At 36.3% G+C, this 21,850-nt stretch overlaps 2 protein-coding genes across 2 annotated transcripts; both read left to right on the top strand.

Moving 5' to 3' along the window:
- The first annotated feature begins 12,864 nt into the window (after positions 1-12,864).
- On the top strand, positions 12,865-15,752 carry LOC111907676 (uncharacterized). The gene is made up of 8 exons (XM_023903491.3): positions 12,865-13,100; positions 13,909-13,989; positions 14,085-14,173; positions 14,256-14,330; positions 14,400-14,512; positions 14,593-14,904; positions 14,979-15,041; positions 15,365-15,752. The coding sequence occupies exons 1-8, from the start codon at positions 12,978-12,980 to the stop codon at positions 15,469-15,471; spliced, it is 963 nt and encodes a 320-aa protein (XP_023759259.1). The 5' UTR covers positions 12,865-12,977; the 3' UTR covers positions 15,472-15,752.
- Positions 15,753-18,491: 2,739 nt separating this feature from the next.
- Positions 18,492-19,988, top strand: LOC111907624 (putative disease resistance protein At3g14460). The gene is made up of 3 exons (XM_023903416.1): positions 18,492-18,732; positions 18,826-18,978; positions 19,087-19,988. The coding sequence occupies exons 1-3, from the start codon at positions 18,492-18,494 to the stop codon at positions 19,986-19,988; spliced, it is 1,296 nt and encodes a 431-aa protein (XP_023759184.1).
- Positions 19,989-21,850: the final 1,862 nt, after the last annotated feature.

Raw genomic sequence — 21,850 nt, 5'->3', positions numbered from 1 at the left:
AAACATTTCCATATCTGCCATATGACAACTCATTCTTAATAGAATCATATCTCTAATAATAATGTCAGTATGCTCCACCCAATACTATACTTCCAACTGCCCACAAGAGACCAATCCTTGGCAAACCTTAAATTGTCCTTGACAGTTGTTTAATTAATTTCAGTCATTTCCGGTTCTGATCCTTTTTCCCTCTTAATGCCCTAGGCATTTGGAAAATTCAAAACGGTCGAATATTACAACATATGCAATCGATCCTATATCCGAAGCGTATGGGATATGATACATAATGTCTTACGTAAAAACATGGTACTTTCCCAGTCTCTTGCTATAATATTGCTATATATAGAATGCCCCTATGTTAAATCTTTTCAACATAACATTCATATATGTCCTTTGACTAATTTTGATTAAAATTTCTCGATCCAAACTTTTAGATTTTGAAATGAAGTATAATATTCTCTCCTTTAATTATAGCAAAACAACTTTTCAACCCCTACAACTTTGCAAAGTGAAACTTTTGTTTTCTATAATTAATATTGCTAACTTGCAACTTTTAAAATAATAATCATGCTCCCACTAACATGATAATTATATCCTTACCAACATAACTCTTATGTTCCAACTAGCTTAGACATGTATTCAAAAAACAGTTGGACGTCTAGAAATCAATAGTTATTGACTTCCAAATTTTATATTTCTAATACGATATGCTTCGATAATCCTTTATCTAAGTTTCTCAAACTCATACACCTTTCCTTAGATAACTTATATGTATGTCTAAACTAATTCAAAACTTATAGCAATAAGTCTCGAATGTTCAAACTAATTGCCAAATCTCACAATTCGAACAATGAAGAAGGATGTCGTAGTCATAATCGAATTTAAGAATGCAAATATCACAATTGCTATCTTCTGAAAATCTCTCTTAGTGAAAGCGTTTCCTCACAATCATTTTCATGAAGGAGAGAAACCTTCTGACACTTAGATTTTATGGTGTATGTGTTCCTATCCATGTTCATTTTACATAACCATAATCATAAGACAATGTTTGTGACAAATCCAACTCATGTGGACAAAAGTTGTACAATCCTAATGTAACGACCCGTCCCCGGTATGATGATTCCATAGTATTTAATTAGAAGTTTGCAAGAGGGACTCGGCGAGTTCATAGCCTGACTCGCCGAGTAGGGACGGGATTTCGAGCACGTGTTAGTCGGCGACTCGGCGAGTCCATATTCGGGACTCGGCGAGTCTGCCTGCCTGGGAGAAACCCTAAATCCCCGGGTTGCTCACTATTTAATCCACCTTATAGCCCCCAATCTCGCCTCCTTCACCCTCAGAAAGCTGTGAGAAAACCCTAATCCATCCTTGAGTGATCTAAGTGTTCTTGTGTTAAATTTTGAAGGCTTGAAGAAGGAGAAGAAGAAAGGAGCAAGGAGAAGAGGTGTAGAGCAAAGATCCAAGGGCAAATCAGAGTTCTTTGAGGTATTCTTCGGATCCCCTCCTGTTTTATGCTTTTAACCTCCATTAGAACTCTTTTAGATCTAGTTTGATGCTTCTCTCAAGCCTTATGATTGTATGGATGCCCTATTATGTCGAGATATCCTTAGATCTGTTCATTTAGGAGTTGTAGAGCCCAGATCTATTGCCTTTTTGAAGTTATCTTGCATGAAAACCCTAGATCTAGCCTTTATTATGCTTTTTGAGCCATTTTAGCTTCATGGATGCATATGGGCACGTAAAGATAGAATCTTTACGTGCTAATCGAGTTAAGGGAGTTCAGATCCATTAGTTTTATACACTGGATTCAAGCAGAATCGAGTTTTGAGTTGCTGCATGCAAGCGACTCGGTGAGTCGAGTCGCGAGTCCCCGTTTTTCCCCTTTTGAGTGATGACGAGTGGAAGCCTGTGAGTAGTAGAGTGGACTCAGTGAGTCGGAGAGCAAACTCAGTAATGGAGGGACTCGGCGAGTTGTTCATACAACTCGGCGAGTCCAAGGCAATCTTCTTAAGCTCAAGAACAACTCGTCGAGTTGTTCATATGACCCGGCGAGTCGGATGAAGATTGTCTAAGTTCTGGGATAAAGAGAGTACTCGTCGAGTCGATGCCATACTCGACGAGTAGCCACGAGTGGGGTTGTGAAATGAGATTAGAGACTCGGCGATTTGGTGGCCCAACTCAGCGAGTCAGGTCAACTGTGGGTTGACTTTGACCGGGAGAGTTGACTTTGACCAAGGGTAAAAGAGTCATTTTACCCCAGTGCAGTGTTTAGTATTTGATTGAGTGTGTTTATGGCCTTGTAGCCGGGGAGATACCGGAGCAGCAGCAGTTAGCTTCCAGAGCCATTCACACAGCAGCCAGTTCACGAGGTGAGTTTCCTTCCAGTAGTAACGGGTCTAAGGCCACAATGCCGGCCCGTTTAGCTAGCAGTCAGCTTCGGACCTCGATCCGATGTAGTAGTTAGTATGCTTGATGCCTTCGTGGTTCAGACAGGATATGTGTTTATGCCAGTTGATATGTTTATGCTATGTTCAGTCAGCTTCGGACTTCGGTCCGATGTAGGGGACAGAGGTCCAGTCAGCTTCGGACTCCGGTCCGATGTAGGGGACGTAGGTCCCAGTCAGCCTCAGACTTCGGTCTGATGTCTCAGTCAGCTTCGGACTTTGGTCCGATGTCCTAGTCAGCTTCGGACTCGGTTCGATGTAGGGGACGAAGATCCCAGTCAGCTTCGGACTTCGGTTCGATGTAGGGGGCAAGGCCCCGGTTAGCCGGACTTCGGTCCGATGCAGTGGGCAAGGCCCAGTATGTGCTTTATATGTTTGTGTGGTATGTGGTAGTTTGGGGGAGCTCACTAAGCTTCGTGCTTACAGTTTCAGTTTTGGTTTCAGGTACTTCCGCAAGCAGAGGGAAGGGCTCGGGATGATGGCATCGCACACACCACAGCCACAGTTTTTATCCTGGGAGTTGATCAGTTATCTTATATATGTTTTGATACAGTCATGACACCGTTTTCTCATTTGTATTTTAGTATGGGTTTGAGATTTGCAACGCATGGTTTTATTATGATATACTCTGTTTTATGATTATGGTTATATTAAAAATGAAATTTTCAGGCCGTATTTTTGGGCCGTTTCACCTAATTTCTATCCACTTGGCAGCATAAGGGCCTACCATATCTTCCAAGTCGTTGACCAGCTCCCCTTACTGATCAAGGTGTTCTGCCTTATGCAATCAAATGGGAAATCATATGCATAGTCAACCTTAATGGAATGACACGGAAATAAGAATATGTCAACGCGATAGGTTACAAACCTCAAGTCATGTGCTAGTGTTTAACAATAGGTTTAATCTTGATTAGTTCTTGAAAGTTTTCAAGATCTTTAAGACTCCCACTGACCTCTTGACATATAAGATTCTTTTGTCAAGAAACATTCCTTGTCAAACAAATATTCAAGAGTTATTGTGGTTTTTTATCAAGATAAACACCTCACACAATTGGTCTTAGTTGGTCTTTGTTTTATCCAAAACATCACAACTTACCAATTTCAAATGTACAAGAGTAAGAAACCTTTTACTCTACATTTGATAAGTGTTATAAACCTTTCTTAAGATGATGTCACTCAAGTCACAATCTTGGAGTATGACTCTAAGACTCGATATTGGAACGAAGTATGATTCACCTTTTTGATTTAACCATTTCAACAATTTCCAATTCCTCTACTTAGCAATGCTAGTGCACTAAGTTATCCTTGGAGGATCAATTGTGGTATGATTTCATAATCATTCAAATGATCATAAAACATGATACTTAAGTACTCTCCCTTCTTTTCAGATTGGAGAAACTTTTTATCTTTCTGCCTTATTGATTCTTCTTACTTGTTCTGCCATTCATTAAACTTTTCAATGATTCATAATTACACTTATCTTGTATGCATAACCACATTTACTAGACTTTTTAGTAAATCATGACAAATAATCATATTGTTCTTTGTGGCATACTTGACCTAGTGCACAACAATGCGTACTAGATCCTTTATTTCTTCACTTGACTCACATACTTATGTGAATAAGGAATTAGTCTTAATTTCCTAAGTACCAAGATTTCCATACATCACATGACTCAAATCATATGATTCCAAGATTCTATCCAATCGAAACTTAGGCAATACGAATCTTTCCTTACTTAGAAAATTACGACACTACCATAAATAACATAACTAAGAATCACATCCACATAATATATTGCTTATAATAGAAACACACAAGCATCAATTTTCACAAATGACATTCCAAGGAGACATAAATAAGACAAAACTCAAAATTTATTTTATTTATAAAAAAGTGCGGAAAATTTGTCCTTACAACACAAATTCAAATGAAAACTATGTTATTACATATTCCTAAGCAATCTATCATAACTCTAAGTAGAAGCTCAAAAATCTGATCATCGAATCATGCGATCAAAATCCATTTCTTCGTAATCAGACTCAACTCACTTCTTCCTTTAAGCTTCCTTTCTTTTCTTCGATCCTACAACACATCACAAGGTAATCTTATCACATCATGTATTAAGAGCCTAAAATAAAAAACTTAATAAAGTTATATAATGGATTTTACCTGCAGCAGAGTCATACATCTTGACTCTCCCATCTTTGCGATCTCTCGGGTAACTCTGGAAGCTTCGCATCCAATGCCCCTTTTCTTGGCAATAGAAACAAATGGACTCTTTTAGAACGGTACACGAGACAATCTCAGACTTAGCCTTTCTCTTGACTAGAGAAAATCTTTTTGGACTTCCAATGTTGCCATTGTCAATGTCCATGGAAGTTGGGGACATTGATTTACCAGACAGATTTGCTTGACCAGTGTGCCAAATCATTGTTGATTCAGCAGCAACAAGCAAATAAGTCAAATCAACGAGGGTCACGTCGTGGTCCATCATATAGTACTCTCTAATGAACTCACTATATGAGTCAGGAAGTGATTGAAGAACCAAGTCAACAACCAGCTTCCCAGAGACTTCCACACCCAACATTCCCAATCTATCAATATGCAACTTCATATCTAAGACATGAGCACATATAGAATTCCCATCTTCATGTCTTTTTGCCAATAGGGCTTGAGTGACCTTGAACTTTTCAAGTCTTCAAACTTGTGGGTCAGGGAGAATAATTAGAAGAGGTGGAGGAAGTGAAGTTCCACTTAACCATAAACAAGGGATTGATCTTTCACCTTGATCGTTATGTGGACTCCCACTTTTATGAGGAAAACTTTTTCCAAAGGATTTGGGAAGACCATGATTGTCATAACTAGACATCTAGAAGGGGAGAAAATTCAAGTTAGTTGATTGAGTCCTTAACAAAACACCCAAGTGAGATATTAAGGCTAGGACGCAACACAATATTCTACAACTAGGAAGAAGGATGCCGTAATCCAGTTGCAGAATATTTGAAGGTAGGTAAATGAAGATTTACAAATTTCCACCACGAAAAACGAAAAAAAATAGTTTTTAGATGAATTGAAACTCCTAGATCTTTTGAGATTCATTGAACTTTTCAATGGCATGTTTAATCTCGATTATGCCCTTCAAGTTTGTGACTGGGATGCCGAGGATCACAAACAAGGTGTGAAAAACCATGAAAATATACTTGGTACCCTCAATGTCACTATCACCTAATCAATGTGCCGGTTAACCACACACGCTCCATTGATCTATGAAAAACATCGAGTTACCTTCTTCCATCCTTGCTAGTCCCAAATTAGTGTGTCGGTTAACCACACACGCTCCACTAACGTCTCATCAAGGTGCAAATTGTAATTTATGATGGAATAAGCTGACAAGACCATGTACTCGATTCATCCTGGCAGCACAAAAATGTATAGGGATCTAAAACCCTACTACTGGTGGTCGACGATGAAGATCGATGTTGCGAAGTATGTGGTCGAGTGTGTGACATGTGCGAGAGTTAAGGCACAACATCAGAAACCGTATGGGAGTTTAGAACCTTTACCTGTTCCCATGGGTAAATGGGAAGACATCACCATGAACTTTGTCACTAAACTGCCCAGAACAAAGGATGGTCACGACATGATTTGGGTGGTCGTTGATCGATTCACTAAGAGTCCACACTTCATAGCAGCCAATGAAAGATGGTCTATGGATAAGATTGCTAATGCTTATGTAAGGAAGTAGTAAGACTTCATGGTGTTCCTTAACGATAGTATTAGACCATGATATCCGTTTCATGTCAAGGTTTTGGAGAAGTCTACAAGAGGAATTGGGTATGAAATTGTGTTTAAGTACAACTTACCATCCGCACACTGATGGTCAGAGCGAAAGAACAATCCAAACGTTGGAGGATATGCTAAGAGCATGTACCCTGGAATTTCAAGGTAACTGGAATGAACATTTTCCTCTGGTAGAATTTTACTACAACAACAGTTACCATTCGAGCATCAAGATGGCACCTTATCAAGCCTTATATGGACAAAAGTGTCGTACGCCGTCTTGTTGGCTTGAAGCCGGAAAAAGCAGTTTATGGGCCCCGAGATAGTCCATCAGACTGCTGAAAAGCTGAAAGTGATTAGGGAAATGATGTTAGTAGTTCAGGATCGTAAAAAGAGCTATGCTGACAAGAAGAGGCGACCGGTGACATTCAAAGTTGGGGATTCAGTTTTGCTCAGAGTCTCACCGTGGAAATGACTTATGAGATCTGGGAAACGAGGAAAGTTGAGTCCAAGGTTTATTGGACCATTCAAAGTTCTTCAAAGGATTGGGAACCAAGATTACAAACTCGAACTACCAGAAGAACTAGATGGTATTCATAACACATTCCATGTGTGTTATTTGAGGAAATTTACGGGAGAAGTTCCTGACATAACTCCAATTTCAGAGTTAAGGATGGATGAGAATAAGAGGCTAATCGAAGAGCTCGACGCAATCGTTGACCGTAAGACTAAGAAGTTGCGACGCAAGATGGTCGACTTAATGCTTGTACGATGGAAACATTCGAATGGGTCGAATCTCAACTGGGAAACAGAGAGTGACATGATGAGTCGCTACCCATATTTGCTTGTTGATGCATGATTCCGGGACAGAATCATCCAAAGAGGGAGACAATTGTAACTCCCGTGTTTCTGGGCCAAGCATTAGTATAGTGATGTAATAGTCAGGGTTAACCATTGTAACTCGTTTTAAAGTAATAAAGATGAATTGCTTGAATATTATGTGAATAATGTCTTTTTGTGTGCTTATTACATGTTTATATTAATATAATAAATAAAGGATAAAAATAAGCGTAAAAAAATGTTAGATAAACCTGATATCTATGAAGAAAGTTGTAGTGGTCGTGACAAGGATTCCGGAGATATAAAGAACGCCGAAATCCGAGTTATAACGAAAAAGTTATGGCATGTCGAAGTTTCACGACAGAACCGGCATGACACTACGTGACGTAAATAGTGAATTTACGATAGAGGAATTTTTATCCCTATCTATCTAAACGAAAGTCGTAGTGTTCGTTAAACCAAGAGCATGCATAAAAAGGACGCCCAAATCTGACTTCGTATGAGGAAGTTATGATTTTTCTAAATTTCGGATCGGCAGTGCACAGCCCGAAGTTTGAATTCTAGAGCGAGAGATTTTTAGCCGACACAAACCAAATAAGAATTTAAGATCTCATTAATAGGAGCTCAACGATAAAAAGACAGTTGAAAACGGAGTCCGTATGAAGAAGTTATGAATTATACACGGCCGTTTAGCAGTGTAATTTTCTCATACTGTTAAATTTAAAATCGGTCAATAATTAGCCAATGGAGTCTAAATAAAAGTTGTAGAGCATGTTCCTGCCTATGCGTGGATATAAAGAATGTCAAAAACGGATCTCGTATGAAAAAGTTATGACCTTCCGAAGACACACCTGTCTGAGAGCACGACACGTGTCAGAAACCCTAATATGAAAGGACTCACGACGTGAGCACAGATTCTCACGACGTGAGGAGTCAAATCGTCACTTTTTAGGCCTAGAATGTAGATGACAAGTCTATGGAGTGATAGGTCAAAAGCTCACGACGTGAGCATGGATTCTCACGGCGTGAGAGGGCCCAAAATTGCCTATAAATAGCAACTTCGACCATTTCATTCCTTACACCTTTCATTCTCACTCTACTCTCTCTCTCTCTCTCTCTCTCTCTCTCTCTCTAGCCACCCTAATCCACCCAGAAGCCTAGGAAACCTTTCTAGCTCTAGGAGACAGCCTCGGAGAGCCCGAAGGCTCTGAGAAAAATAATTTTTCGGTTTGATACTCTGCCCGCATGGAGCCCAGTTTTCAAGCAAACTTCCCGGTTTCGTCGAAGAAGATTATTTTAAGAAGCGAAGTGATGTCCGAATCACTCTTTATCAGGTGAGTGTGTAGTCGCTTTCATCTTACACATAGATATGAAGTATTTTATATAAATTACGTGTTATGTGTATAAATATATGTTGTCTATTTACCTGAGATGTTTGTTGGATGAAAGATCTGAACCTCTTTCTTTTCAGATCTGAACTTCTTCCTTCAGATCTAAACATTTTCTTCCATATCTGAACTTTCTCCTTCAGATCTAGATTTTTCCTTCAGATCTAAACTTTTTCTTTTTAGATCTAAGACTTTTTCCTTCAGATCTAGACTTTCTCACTTTAGATCTAAACTTTTCAGATCTAAACTGTATATGTATGTTTTATACTTTGAGATCTATGTTGTATGAAAGATTTAAACTCTGTTTTCCAGATTTAAACTATGTATGTATTTTATATCTACAAAAATGTTGGTTAAAACATGGGTAGATGAAATAGTTGGTGCGTGGTGAAATAAAATGATGAGAGGCTTCGATGTTGACGTTGATCCGGTCATCTAGCGGAGTATGGATGACGACCACAAACTTTTCTACGAAGTCCAGTGGAACGCTAGCAGGCTCGCAACCTGTAGGTGTTTGTGAACGATGTGTTCATCAGTGTACTCCATCTCCCCATGGTTGCCTTACGGACACTTATGGCTGAGGAATCCCCTTAGCAGTAGTGTCCATCCCGATGAAATTCCTTAGGATAGTTCCCTTATGATAGATGCTTTAGGGACGTAAGGTGAGGATAACGGGAATGGGTAATCGGGTTTAATGATTGTTGAAAATAATAAACTTATTTATTGTGGGTTGAAAACCCTATATGCTCACCAGCCTAACCCACTCAGTTTCTTGTATTACAGGTAGTGGCAAAAGCATAGTTGGATGACTTGACGGGAAATTATGGATTTTAGGCCAGTAGAAAATAAATGGGATATTGTAAGGCCTATGTTGTTTTGAGGCCAGATTGTGTTTTGTGGCCTATGATGTTTTTGGTTTATGCTTATGATCTGTATCGATGATTGACATCCCGAGTTTTTGTAATGTAATGAAAATACATTTCTTTAAGAAATGCTTTGATAAATTCTTATCATATTTTGTTTTGGGAACAAATTCCGCAACACTTTTCTTAAGAAGTTACTCTGATTTTTATTAAAAAGCATAAACGAAATTGGTCTTTTTTGGCCGTAAAAATGAGGATGTCACAAATACCCCCTCCTCTCCCCTCTCATCCTTATCTCGGCCGAGACCACCATCACCTCCCTCATTCTCACTTCAAACACACTTACAACTCTCTCATTTCCCTCTCAATCCTCAAGAAAATTTTCTCATCCTTCACTTCTTGCTCCAAAAACAGTGGGTTTTGTGTGGGCTTCACAGGAAGTTCTCTTCAAGCCTTTTATCAACTTGGTAAGCTTCTAACAAACTTAAGGTGTTCCATTTACATTTTATACTAAGATTATTCCTCAAAAACCACTCTTTTTTGTGATATGATCCTATAAACCAACTTGGGTTCAAAAATCTCTTCAAAATAGTAAGCTAGGCCGAGAATCACCTCTACATTCCTCTTCAAAACTGATCAAACCCCAAAGGTGAGCTTCAGACCCCTTTGTTTTGTGATTTTCCATCTTTAGGGGGAAATACAAGCTTGGCTTTGTGTTTAATCTTAGTATTTATGCATGCATGTGTATATTTTCATGATATGTTGTGTTATGTGTTATGAAACCATGATAAACACACATTAACTTGAAATTTCTTCCAAGTTTCGAAGTTATTAGTAAACAAGTCACTTTATGTAACTCCTTATGATGTTTGGAAAGATTAAACATGTTAAAAGTTGCTATGAAACTAAAGAAAGTATACAAAAGGGCCATATTTGACAATGAAGATAAAAATGGAATTTATTTGACATTCTCGAAATTTATGGGCCAAGAGTGCCATTTTTTATAAAAATGGGCTTCTATTGATGGTCTCGGCATTAATGGGCCAAAAGTGTCATTTTTGATAAAAATGGACTTTTATTGACAATCTTGGTAAAAATGGGCCTTTTATGTCATTTTTGATATTAATGGGCCAAAATGGACATTTTATGATAAAAATGGGCCCTTTGTGTTATCTTTGACATTTTTGGGCCAAAAAGGCCATTTTTGATGAAAATGGGCCTTTTATTGTTAGTTTCGGTATTTTTGGGCTAAAAGGGTCATTTTTGATAAAAATGGGCTTTTTATGACATTTTCATTTACAATGGGCCGAAAATGAACTATTTAACAAATTTGGGCTAAAAATGACTTTTTATATAAAATGGGCCGAAATTAGATTATTTAGTAAAATGGGTCACCTATAACAATTTGGACCAAAAATTGGGCCTTATATGGCCCTTCTATCCTAATTGGGCATTATATGACACCTTTTATGTTAATTGGGCATTAGTGTCAATTTTATGTAAATCGGGCCTCTCGTGAACATATCGTTAACAATTGACTATTTTGATAACAACGATGAAACAACGAACTATTCCAACACTCTCGATAAAAATGATTACAATTTTACTATTTATGAGTTATAGTAAAAAATATACACATGTAACATTATTTTAACACTAAATAATGGAACATACTATTCGCACCCTCACCGTATCTATCTTAGTGTACACCGTAAGTCTTGTAGTTATAACCAGAGTCTCCTGAATGTAGAACGATAATTTGTATATAGATCTATACAAGGTTGATACCCCACACCTGAGTTGCTCGCTACAGCTAGACAGGTCAGTCTAGGGTGACCAATGTCTTCTCAGAAACCGACGTCCGAAGAACGTCAAGACATGCACTCTGTCGTATTAGTATGGTTATAATGACTCACATAGAGAATAACAAATCTATTATAAGATTTACGCTGAATATACATATCACGTAGTTTTGTAAAGTATAAACATTGTGTTGATTATCTTATACTATTCACATCACTCCGGTCTTAGGGTTTAAGACCATATTTTTTCATAATACAGAAAATACAGGATTTTATGGAGATCATTCTCCTTACATTTTCAAACAAGATACAACAAAAATACACATGCTATTATACAAGATTTGAAACAAAACCCACAAACTATTTATTTTAGAAAATATCGGATTTTATGGAATTTACAAACCAATACAAAGTTTTCATTTAAACATACTTATGAACTCACCAACATTTTATATATATTGGCGCTTTTCAAAATAACTTGTATTCTCAGGAACTCATTAAGCATGTTAGCAGTTTTGACTTTTTGGAATTTGCTGTATTTTTGTTTTCACCATACACTTGTTATTTTTGGGATGTAATTTATGAATGGATACAATGATGCAAACCATGTATGTTGTCATATTTTATGTATGGTGGTGATGATGTATATGTTTCATTTATATACACTTGTTATGATATTAAAAGATGAAGTCATTCGCCCCCAAATGTTTCCACCGTTCATGTTCGGGTGTGTGACACACACACACATACACACTCTCCCCCCTCTCTATCTCTCTCTCTCTCTCTCTTTTTCTCTCTCTCTCTCTCTCTCTCCTACATTAAAGCCAACTACCTCCTTTACCATCGACTTTTAACCCATCCCCCTCTATCTTGCATTCAAATTTGACATCTCTCTCTTATACCCTCATTCTTCCGTCCTTATTTTGACATTACCAGTTTCTCTTTCTCTCATTACCCCATACTATTTTGTTGTTGTTTTTTGTGGTTGTTGGAGGTAGATCATCGGAGATGAAGAAGGTGAGGAGGTGGGTTGATTATTTTTTGGACTATGGTGGTGGTAGCTCGTCGGAGATGAAAATGGTTGATTATTTTATGGAATGTGGTAGTGATGGCTCGTTGGAGATAAAAAAAAAGGGTGAGGTGTGTGTGTGTTTTTTTTGGTCTATAGAGATGGCAGTGGTAGTCCGTTGGAGACGAAAATTGATGTTGGAAAAGGAGTGTCACTGACAAATTCAAGGTGGGGTTAGGGTTTTAGGGTAGGTAGGGCCTATTTATTTAATAATAATAATAATAAGTATAAACACAAGGAATGATGGTATTAGAAAAATTAGTCTTTTTATATGTACTTAACGGATGACTGATGGTAAACGGGATAGGGACCATATTTGATGGATTTGAAGACCATAAGGATATTTAGCATCAATTTTTAAAAATATGACCAAACCTACAAAAATATGCATACCTGAGGGATCAAACTGTAAGTTACTTTAATCATAACGTATAATGATACATGTCAGTTGTACTTTTATTTTTATACCACCATATTGCATGGTACAATATCACTGTCGCGTGTTTGTGGTACCAAAATTTGATTGGGTCCGCGTGGTAGCTAATAAAAACGACACGTGTCCTTCACTCGCATGGTTATGCGCGTGGGTTTTACCATTGAAGTAAAAATCGGGTCAGCCCCGTAGAATGGGGCATTAAAAGCTGACCGACCCGGATATGGTTGTTAAGATTAAGAAATTCCTTCTAATGGGTTTTAGCCTCTCCGGCTGCTTCTTCTTCTTCATCTTTCTCACTCATCAGAAAAAAGGGTTTTAGGGCTATTTTCTCTCTCTAGGGTTTTGAGCGCCATGGACAGGTACACGAAGGTGGAACAGAAGAAACCTGATATACCTATCAACGAGAATGAGATCAGAATCACTTCTCAGGGCTTGGTTCGTAACTACGTCAGCTATGCTACTACTCTTCTTCAGGTATTACCATTATCATTCCGATGTCTATTTAATAAATGTGCATTACTTTGTGCTTCTCGTTACCTTTTTGTAAGTTCTGTTGCTCAGTTTATGCCAATGTGAAATCCGTGTCTGATCTTTTGGTTCATGTGGGCATTGTTTGCTTCTTCATGCATTTTGTGTTTGATCAGAGTCTGATCATAGAATACGACGCCGATTGCTGTTTATTTTGTGTTTTTTCGTATTAATTTTGCATCGCTCTAGTGCAGCAACAAACATTTTATTTCAATGTGGTTTTCTAGGCGCTCTGATCTGCTGATAGATGGTTGGTATTAACTATCAACATATGATATCCGATTGTTTGATTTTCTCCATGGATTTGTGCATTGTCTGTTTCTCCTTGTATGTTTTGCTTGGTAAGAGTGTAATGTTAGAAATACAAAACCGTTTATCATGTCATATTTATGTGCTTTTGTTTTCTGATCACCGATTTTTACTTGATCATGCTCTATACAATCTCCATGGTACCTCAAATTCTTCTTAACAGATCCTTCTCTCATGTGATTATTACATTAACTATTATATGTAACCTATATCTCAGTCTTTAGCCATATATCCATCTCCACATTCTCATTGATGCTGCAATCATGTATGCTTTTATTTACATGACCAACTTTTTTTTGTCTGTAGTGTACATGTACCCTGCAACATCAATTCTTGTTTTCTTTCCTGATTTGATTGTGTGTTCCTCTAGGCTTCATCTTGTTTTATGTATCAAACAAATCATTTTGATGTTTATGAAAAGAATTATTGTTTTTTTTTTTAATAGGAGAGACGTGGGAAAGAAATTGTGCTGAAAGCAATGGGACAGGCAATTAGCAAGACAGTAACCATTGCAGAATATATCAAGGTTTACTACTTAAATCACTTGTCTGTAATTTTATCCTTTTTCTTTTTAATGTTATCATGTGCAAATTAGTAAAAATAACAAGAAGTTTCAAACAGAGAAACATTCCTCGATTGCATCAAGATACTCAAATCAGCTCCATAAGCATAACTGACGTTTGGGAACCTATTGAAGAGGGTCTTTTCCCGTAAGTTTCAAAACATTTTATTCCACATTTCAAGATTTATAACAATTTGTTAAAGATAAGATATGGTTTTTGGTAAATGCAGTGTGGAGATGACTCGCCAGGTGTCAATGATATCAATTACTTTGTCAACCAAGGAGCTAAACAAGAATTCACCAGGGTGAGTTCTGCTTGTAATAATTATTACCTTTTTTTTCAAAAAATTAAATAAAAATTGACATAAAGTCAGGTACCAAGCTCCACTCTATGTTGAGAGGCCAAGGCCACAGTATAACAATTATCAGAGACAACAACAACAACCACCAAGAAACACACAGCAAGCTTACAATGTGATCAATGAAGGTGTCTTATCATGATTATATTGTCATGTAAAAAACCATTATTATTTTTTTGATAAAAAAAATGTTCTTTTTTAATTGTAGAGCCATATGGTGGAAACTACCATGGAAACAGGGGGGGTCGTGGTCAAGGTGGGGGAAGAGGAGGGAGGGGTCGTGGGTGGAACAGGGGTGGTGGGTATGGGTATGGGTATCAAGGGGGGGATGGGTATAGGAACTACCAGGGTGGTGGTGGTGGTGGTGGTTATGGTAACTACCAGGGTGGTGCTGGTGGTGGCAGGGGGTATGGGAACTATCGAGGCGGCAGGGGGTATGGAAACTATCAAAGTGGCGGTGATTATGGAAACAACTATCAAAGTGGTGGTGGTGGTGGTGACTATGGAAACAACTATCAAGGTAATTTAGATTTTGCATAAACTTTATTTATAGGATTGAATTTTAATTTTTGTTTTGATTATTGTTTTTCATAGATAACAATGGTTATGTAAACCGTGGTCGAGGTGGTGCCCGTGGTGGGAATGCAGGCTACCGTGGTGAGTGATTTTTGATTTTTTATGCAAGTTACATTTTTGGTCCCTGACTATAGCTGATTTTTTATATTTTAGTCCCAAAAAGTTAGTTCTCTTGCAATTCTAGCTCTTATTTCTGGATTTAAAACAAAATGATTATTTGCAACAAAAAACAGCTATAGTATTACTATTACTCAAAGACCAAAAATGTTACAAGAACCTCAAATGATAAGGCAAGAGAACTTTTTGGGACCAAAGTTACAAAAATCAGCTATACTCAGGGACCAAAATGTAATTTACTCTTTTTGTTTAATCCTTTTGATATTTGATGTTAAATTGAAATACAGGAGGTGGGTTCATGAGAGGAGGTGGTGGCAGGGGAGGTGGAGGTGGAAGAGGTAGGGGGAGGATGGGCGGCCGGTCTAGGGAAGGTGGCGAGCCACAGCAACAGTAGGCGGCTAGTGGTGCTTGGTTGGTTTGCTCTATTTAATCAGTAATTAGTGATTTTATTATCTAAAAAAAAATCTAATGATGTTTTTTTTCCCTTTTTTTTTCTGGGTATTGGGCGAGGTTTGTTATTATCTATGGTGTTTTGGTAATATTGTTATATAGCAAAAGGAGCAAGTCTTCTTTGTTCGACTAGTACTAGGTAGGATGAATGCTTTTGGTATATTCTGATCTGAGCTACTTTTTTCACTGTATATCGCCATAAAAAAGGTTTGCTTTTATTATTCATCTTTTTTTTTTTTCAATTTTGGTTTGGCTTGTATATTTTAAAAATACACTATCTGATAATAAAGGGACTATAGCTGCACAAAACTACAAAAAAAAGTTATAACATTGGTTGCAAAAGTTTTGTACCAACAATAGTAGGCATGGTACATAGTTTGAAGAAATAATGATCAATATTGCACCATGTTCACCCCTAATTATGGATGAGGATTTATAACCTCAAACCTTCCAAACTTACATGTAGGTTGACCATAAAATTTATAAATTCATGTATGTAATGCAATGTATATTCATATTTCAAATCTAATTAGAATTTGAGTAGTATTTATTTGATCGATAGGGTTTCTAATGAGTGTTGTCAAGTCATACAAAAAACTCAATTCGATCTAAAATGATGACGCCCGAGAAACTATTGCACCATACTCATCCATCCATGATCATATGACTATATGGTTAGGATAATTGGATTTTTAGATCGATCTTTATCAAAATCGTATTATTTTGGATTTCGGATGGGTTTTGGTTGCTAAAATGATAATCGAATAGTCCACACAAATTGGATAACAATTATTTATTTATTTATTTATAGTGTGTATATATATTACTAATATTGTTTTGAATTTTATTATAGGATGTCCCAAATAATGTCTCAAGTAATATAAAAATTCAGTTCACAAGTAAGTCATTTCTTTGTTTTGTTTATTTACTCGTGTTTACTAAGATGAAATAACATGAATGTTTGTTGAAAAATCAAGCTTATTAATATTAAAGGTATATGATTTTTTGGAATGTATTAAAACTTTGAAAACTGAATAGTGAAAATTGATTCAACCGAATTATAGTTTTGTTGGTTTGGATCAGATTTTAATTTAATTTTAACTATTCTAATCCATGTTTTGAAAATCAAAATTAAATTGAATTACTTCTCGATCCTATGTCTTTTATTTCACTATTTTGGATCACCGTATTATTTCATTAACAGAGTTCTACAAAACGTCTCATCCCTTGTTTTATTTATTACACAAACACAATCATTATTTCCAATGCTACATATCATTTGTATGTGTTAAATAGCTCTTTAATATTATTATGGAAAATTAAATTAATTCCTATTTAATCCTTCTACTTCGTCCTCTTACTCATTCAACGATTGACATGTGTAAAACACTAATTTTCTTTTCTCATCTTATCCTTTGATTTTGACACTTATGACAATCTTACTAGTAGGATGATAAGTGGAAACATTTAGTAAGAGGATATTTAACATCTCCATTATCATTCCTCGTTAGACTTGACAACCAACAATTTTATGATTTTATGAGTTGCATTTTACAGGAAACTATTACCTTGAGCTTATTATTTGCCTTATAAGTTAGAAAATAATAAAAAATAAAATTTATTTGTATAGGTAAAAAAGCCAATTGTTACTACTTGATATAATTGAAAATTTGAAATAGTCGGTTAAAACAAATATAACACCCCCTAACCTCTTAAGCATGTCGGTGATTTCAATATCAATTTTATTTATTTATTGTATTAACATTAGAGACAAATAAGGATTTGAATTGTAATATAATACAAATTAGATGGTACAGAATATATTTGTATATAAAACAAATTTGATCTCAAAACATGATGAAATATGGGATGTTAGAAATCGGGGTATAGAAAAGGTTGGAATTCTGAGAATTGTGTTAAACACTTTCAGATTAAAGTATTTGGGTGGTACTCTCAATATTCTTTAATCGGATAAGACTCAGAGAGACAAGAACTTAAAATGTTTTGATGATAGTTTCGTATGTACCAGAAATGAAACCAAAACCAACTTTATGATCTTTATCTGAAAACTGTCATATGACAGTTTCAAACTGTCATAAAACTATAAAAACTGACATAAAAACGGAAGTTTGGATAAGGATCAAACAATGGTCAATTCTCTGAAAATCCGATTTTCTGATGTATTTTTAATGTAGTAACATGCCCTATATAAAAAAAATTACGCTGACCTAGTAGCTCGACCCTAGCCAGGGGCTCTGCCCCTTGGACCCCGCTGCCCCCGGACCCCGTTCGTTTAGGGGCTTCGCTCGACAGTGTACTTTGAAACTTGATCAAACTTAAACAAATGTGTACCCCACACCTTCATTACTTGTTTAATATTTATCAAAATCACTTTTGGTCAACAAAGTAATCTCATTACACTTAAATAATATTGATGATAACAAATCACCAATATAAAGATAATGGGGCAAGGCTCCCATTCAAAGCTTTACAATTTTGTACTAAGAAAGAACATAGGAATGAATCATTCGAAAAGTACCGCCATCTCTCATTTGTTCGTAAGGAATACATGTTTCCGGAAGGTTCGAGCCACTAAAAGGAGCTAAAAGTTTGAGAACATTATTAGCGGTATCTGTTGGGGTGATAAAAAGTTGGCAAAGATTCTACTTATCGAATAAGGTCCTGGAGAACTTACTTCAGGAGTTACCATTGTTAAGGGTCCTAAGTTTGAGTAATGTTAGCATAAGCAAGGTACCCGAATTCATTGGCAGTCTAAAGCACTTACGGTATCTGAATTTATCTCAAACTAATATCAAGCGTATACCAGAAAATGTCTGCAATCTTTATAATCTCCAGACATTGATCCTTTTTAGATGTGAAAGTTTAACTAAGTTGCCGAACAACTTCTTAAGGCTTAAAAACTTGAGGCATTTGGACGTTAGGGATACCCCATGTTTGAAGAAGATGCCCTTAGGGATTGGTGATTTGAAAGGCCTACAAACTCTCTCCAAGATCATAATTGGAGGTGAAAACAGCTTTGCAATAACCGAGCTTAAGAATTTGCAAAATCTCCATGGGAAAGTTTCCATTTGGGGGCTGGGAAATGTGCAAAATGAAATGGAGGCATGTGGTGCACACTTATCTCCAAAGAGGCTTAGTGGGTTAGAGTTGAATTGGGGTTATGGCTCATTGCAAAAAAGGTTTGGTGTGTTAAAGTACGATAAGTAGGTCCTTAATGTGCTGAAGCCTGAAAATGATAGTTTAAAAAAGCTTAAAACTGTGTCATATGGGGGTACAGATTTTCCAGATTGGGTTGGGGATCCCTCGTTCCTTGGGTTGACTCATGTATCGATATATGGCTGTGATGAATCTATGTCTCTACCTAGACTTGGGCAGCGACCATCACTTAAGGAGTTGTATATTGGGAAGATGAGTAAGGTGAAAGTTGTAGGTTAGGAGTTGCTTGGAACAGGTGTTGCATTCCCTTCCCTTGAAATTCTAACTTTTGATAGTATGCCAACATGGGAGGTATGATCAACCAATAATAATGGGGTTGTAGGTGCAGCAGTCTTTCCATGTCTTCAAGAGCTTCGTATTTATTTTTGTCCTAATCTTGTTGAAGTCTCACTTGCAACACTACCTTTACTCAGAGTTCTGACAGTAAAAGGATGTGGTCATGGTGTGTTGACAAGCCTGGTTCATGTAGCTTCATCAGTCACCAAGTTGAACATACACGGAATTTTAGGGCTTACTAATATGTTGTGGGTAGGTGTTATAAAGTATCTTGGGAAAGTTGAAGAAGTAACAACTGAAAGGTGTAATGAAATAAGATACTTGTGGGAATCAGAAGCAGAGGCGAGTAAGGTTCTTGCGAATTTAAGGACGTTGATTGTATATGAATGTTCAAATTTGGCGAGTTTAGGAGAGAAAGAGGAGGATAATTGTGGTAGCAACCTAACATCTCTTAGATTCTTGTCGGTCTATGGTTGTGCAAGCTTACAGCATTGCAGTTGTCTAGAGAGCCTTGAGTTATTGAGTATTGATAGTTGTGATTCAATTACATCTGTGTCTTTCCCAACAGGAAGATGGCAGAACCTCAAGTCACTTTCCATCTACGACTGCAAGAAACTTAAATCGATGAATGAATTGAAGTACTTCATCCATCTGACCTCATTTAGAATAGACGAGTGTCCAAGTCTGGAGTCATTTCCTGACCATGAGTTGTCGAATCTTGCCTCGTTAATTTATTTGGAAATAAAAAAGTGTAAAAGTATGGATGCTTCCTTTCATGGTGGGCTTTGGCCTCCAAAACTGTGTTCCCTTACCATAGGAGGGTTGAAGAAGCCCATGTCAGAGCGGGGCCCACAGAGTTTTCCAACCTCACTTTTTGACCTACATTTATATGGCGGACCATATGAAGATGTGACTGACCTTAGTCGATTGTCCGGTCTTTTTCCTTAATCTCTTACTACACTTCGAATATAAACATTTGAGAAACTGGAATCAGTTTCAATGGGACTCCAACACCTCACCTCTCTCCAGCATCTCAGCTTTGACAAGTGCCCAAAGATGATGGATCTACCAGCAAAGTTGTTGCCTTCACTTTTGAGTTTGGGGATTAGTGAATGCCCAAATCTGGAAAAAAAAAAAAAAAAAAAAAAGACTAGTATAGGAGGCTCCTATTGGCCCGTCATCTCTCTAATCCTACGCCTCTACACGGATGACTATATTTTAATTTGAAGGTGCGTCCTTCTCTATGTATTTTAACTTCTTTTTGTTTCATAATGTATAATGTTGGTGTACCTTTGGGTGATATGGAACTATCGAAACCAAACACTTCATGCTCCAAGTACAGGTTCAAAATCTAATTCGGCATTGGCTATCGAAATAAAATCGCTGGCTCATTTATGGATAAATGCACGGAATCGAAAGGGGACTTTTAATTGGCGGGAGTGGTGTTGTGACCCAATCCTTGAATCCTACAACAGGATTAAGTAGTCATGTTCTTAGTTATCGTTTTCTGTCTTGTATTTTCCACAACATTCTCTGTTTGGGTTTTTTTTTCTTTTTTTTTTTTTGTTTTTGTACCCGTAGCCTCTGGCTAGCTTTTCAGTTAATGGTTATCGTTTGCTTGCCGTTCAAAAAAAAATTAAATTAAATAACTGTCGATCAAACAAATGTTTTAAATATTATCTTAATCCAAGCATGTATTTCAACAAAGGTTCTATTTGTGTCTCAGTATTTGTTTGTTAACATGGTACGCTTACCGATTTAATATTGATAACGGCACCCAATTATAGGTCAAAACCACTGCAAACCTAAAAACCACTCTTACTAAACCACTATTAAAACCATTAAAATATAGTATTAAAAATTTATGACAGAACAATTCCATCTTTACTCTTTTACTTTATAATTTGTTTTCTATTTCAATCCCTTTTAATTTTGAAGTATTTTACTTACAACCCTTTATTTTCTATTCTTTATAATTACTAACCTATTTTTTAAACTTGAATGTGGCTTTTAGTTTACTGAATTCAGTTTTTTAATTAATTTATATGTTTGTTCGTAAGTTTATTTAATCTTCTTTTTATAATTATTCTTTTAGAAACATGATATAACCAAGTTATTTTATCATTAAGGAAAATATAATAGTATTTAATAAAAATATATATTCTACATTCCTTTTATAATGAAGTATATTTTTATTATTTTATTGTCTTGCTACCAATATTTTAGTGGATATTATCTTAATTTTGTAAACAACTCTATGATCATATTGAAAATAAATATTTATGTTAGCAGTTGATCTTTTTATTATAATAACCTAACCAAGTCGATACTCCGTCTTTTTAACTCGGTCTATTAATTGTTCACGAGAACTAAATACCTGGAAATAATTTTTTATTAGAATACTTTTACTGTTTAAAACTTTTACCATGTCATTTTCAAAATTTCATATGTCACTAATGAAGTAATTTATTTTAATATGGTCATCTTGAGGTGCATTGCTTGTATGAATATCGCTGGCCTAATTAATACATATACATATTAATATATATGATTTACATAAACATAAATATCTTAATAATAATAAATGAACATAACTCGTAATTTATTTCATTAAACGATGACAAATACTCGTGTTTTTTTGTTTAGTTACACGAACAAAAATCATGTTTAGATTCGTTCATTTATTAAATAAACGACGATAAATGTTTTTTTTGTCAAACTGGATGTTTTGGATATGCATTCGACTTGTTTACCTTCAAATTTTATAATAACTCTTAAATTTTAAAATACAAAATATTAAATTACATTAA

This window comes from Lactuca sativa, chromosome 8 (assembly GCF_002870075.4).
Source record: "Lactuca sativa cultivar Salinas chromosome 8, Lsat_Salinas_v11, whole genome shotgun sequence".
NCBI lineage: Eukaryota > Viridiplantae > Streptophyta > Magnoliopsida > Asterales > Asteraceae > Lactuca > Lactuca sativa.
The sequence above is the reverse complement of the archived record's forward strand: the minus strand, read 5'-3'. Positions and strand labels throughout refer to the sequence as shown.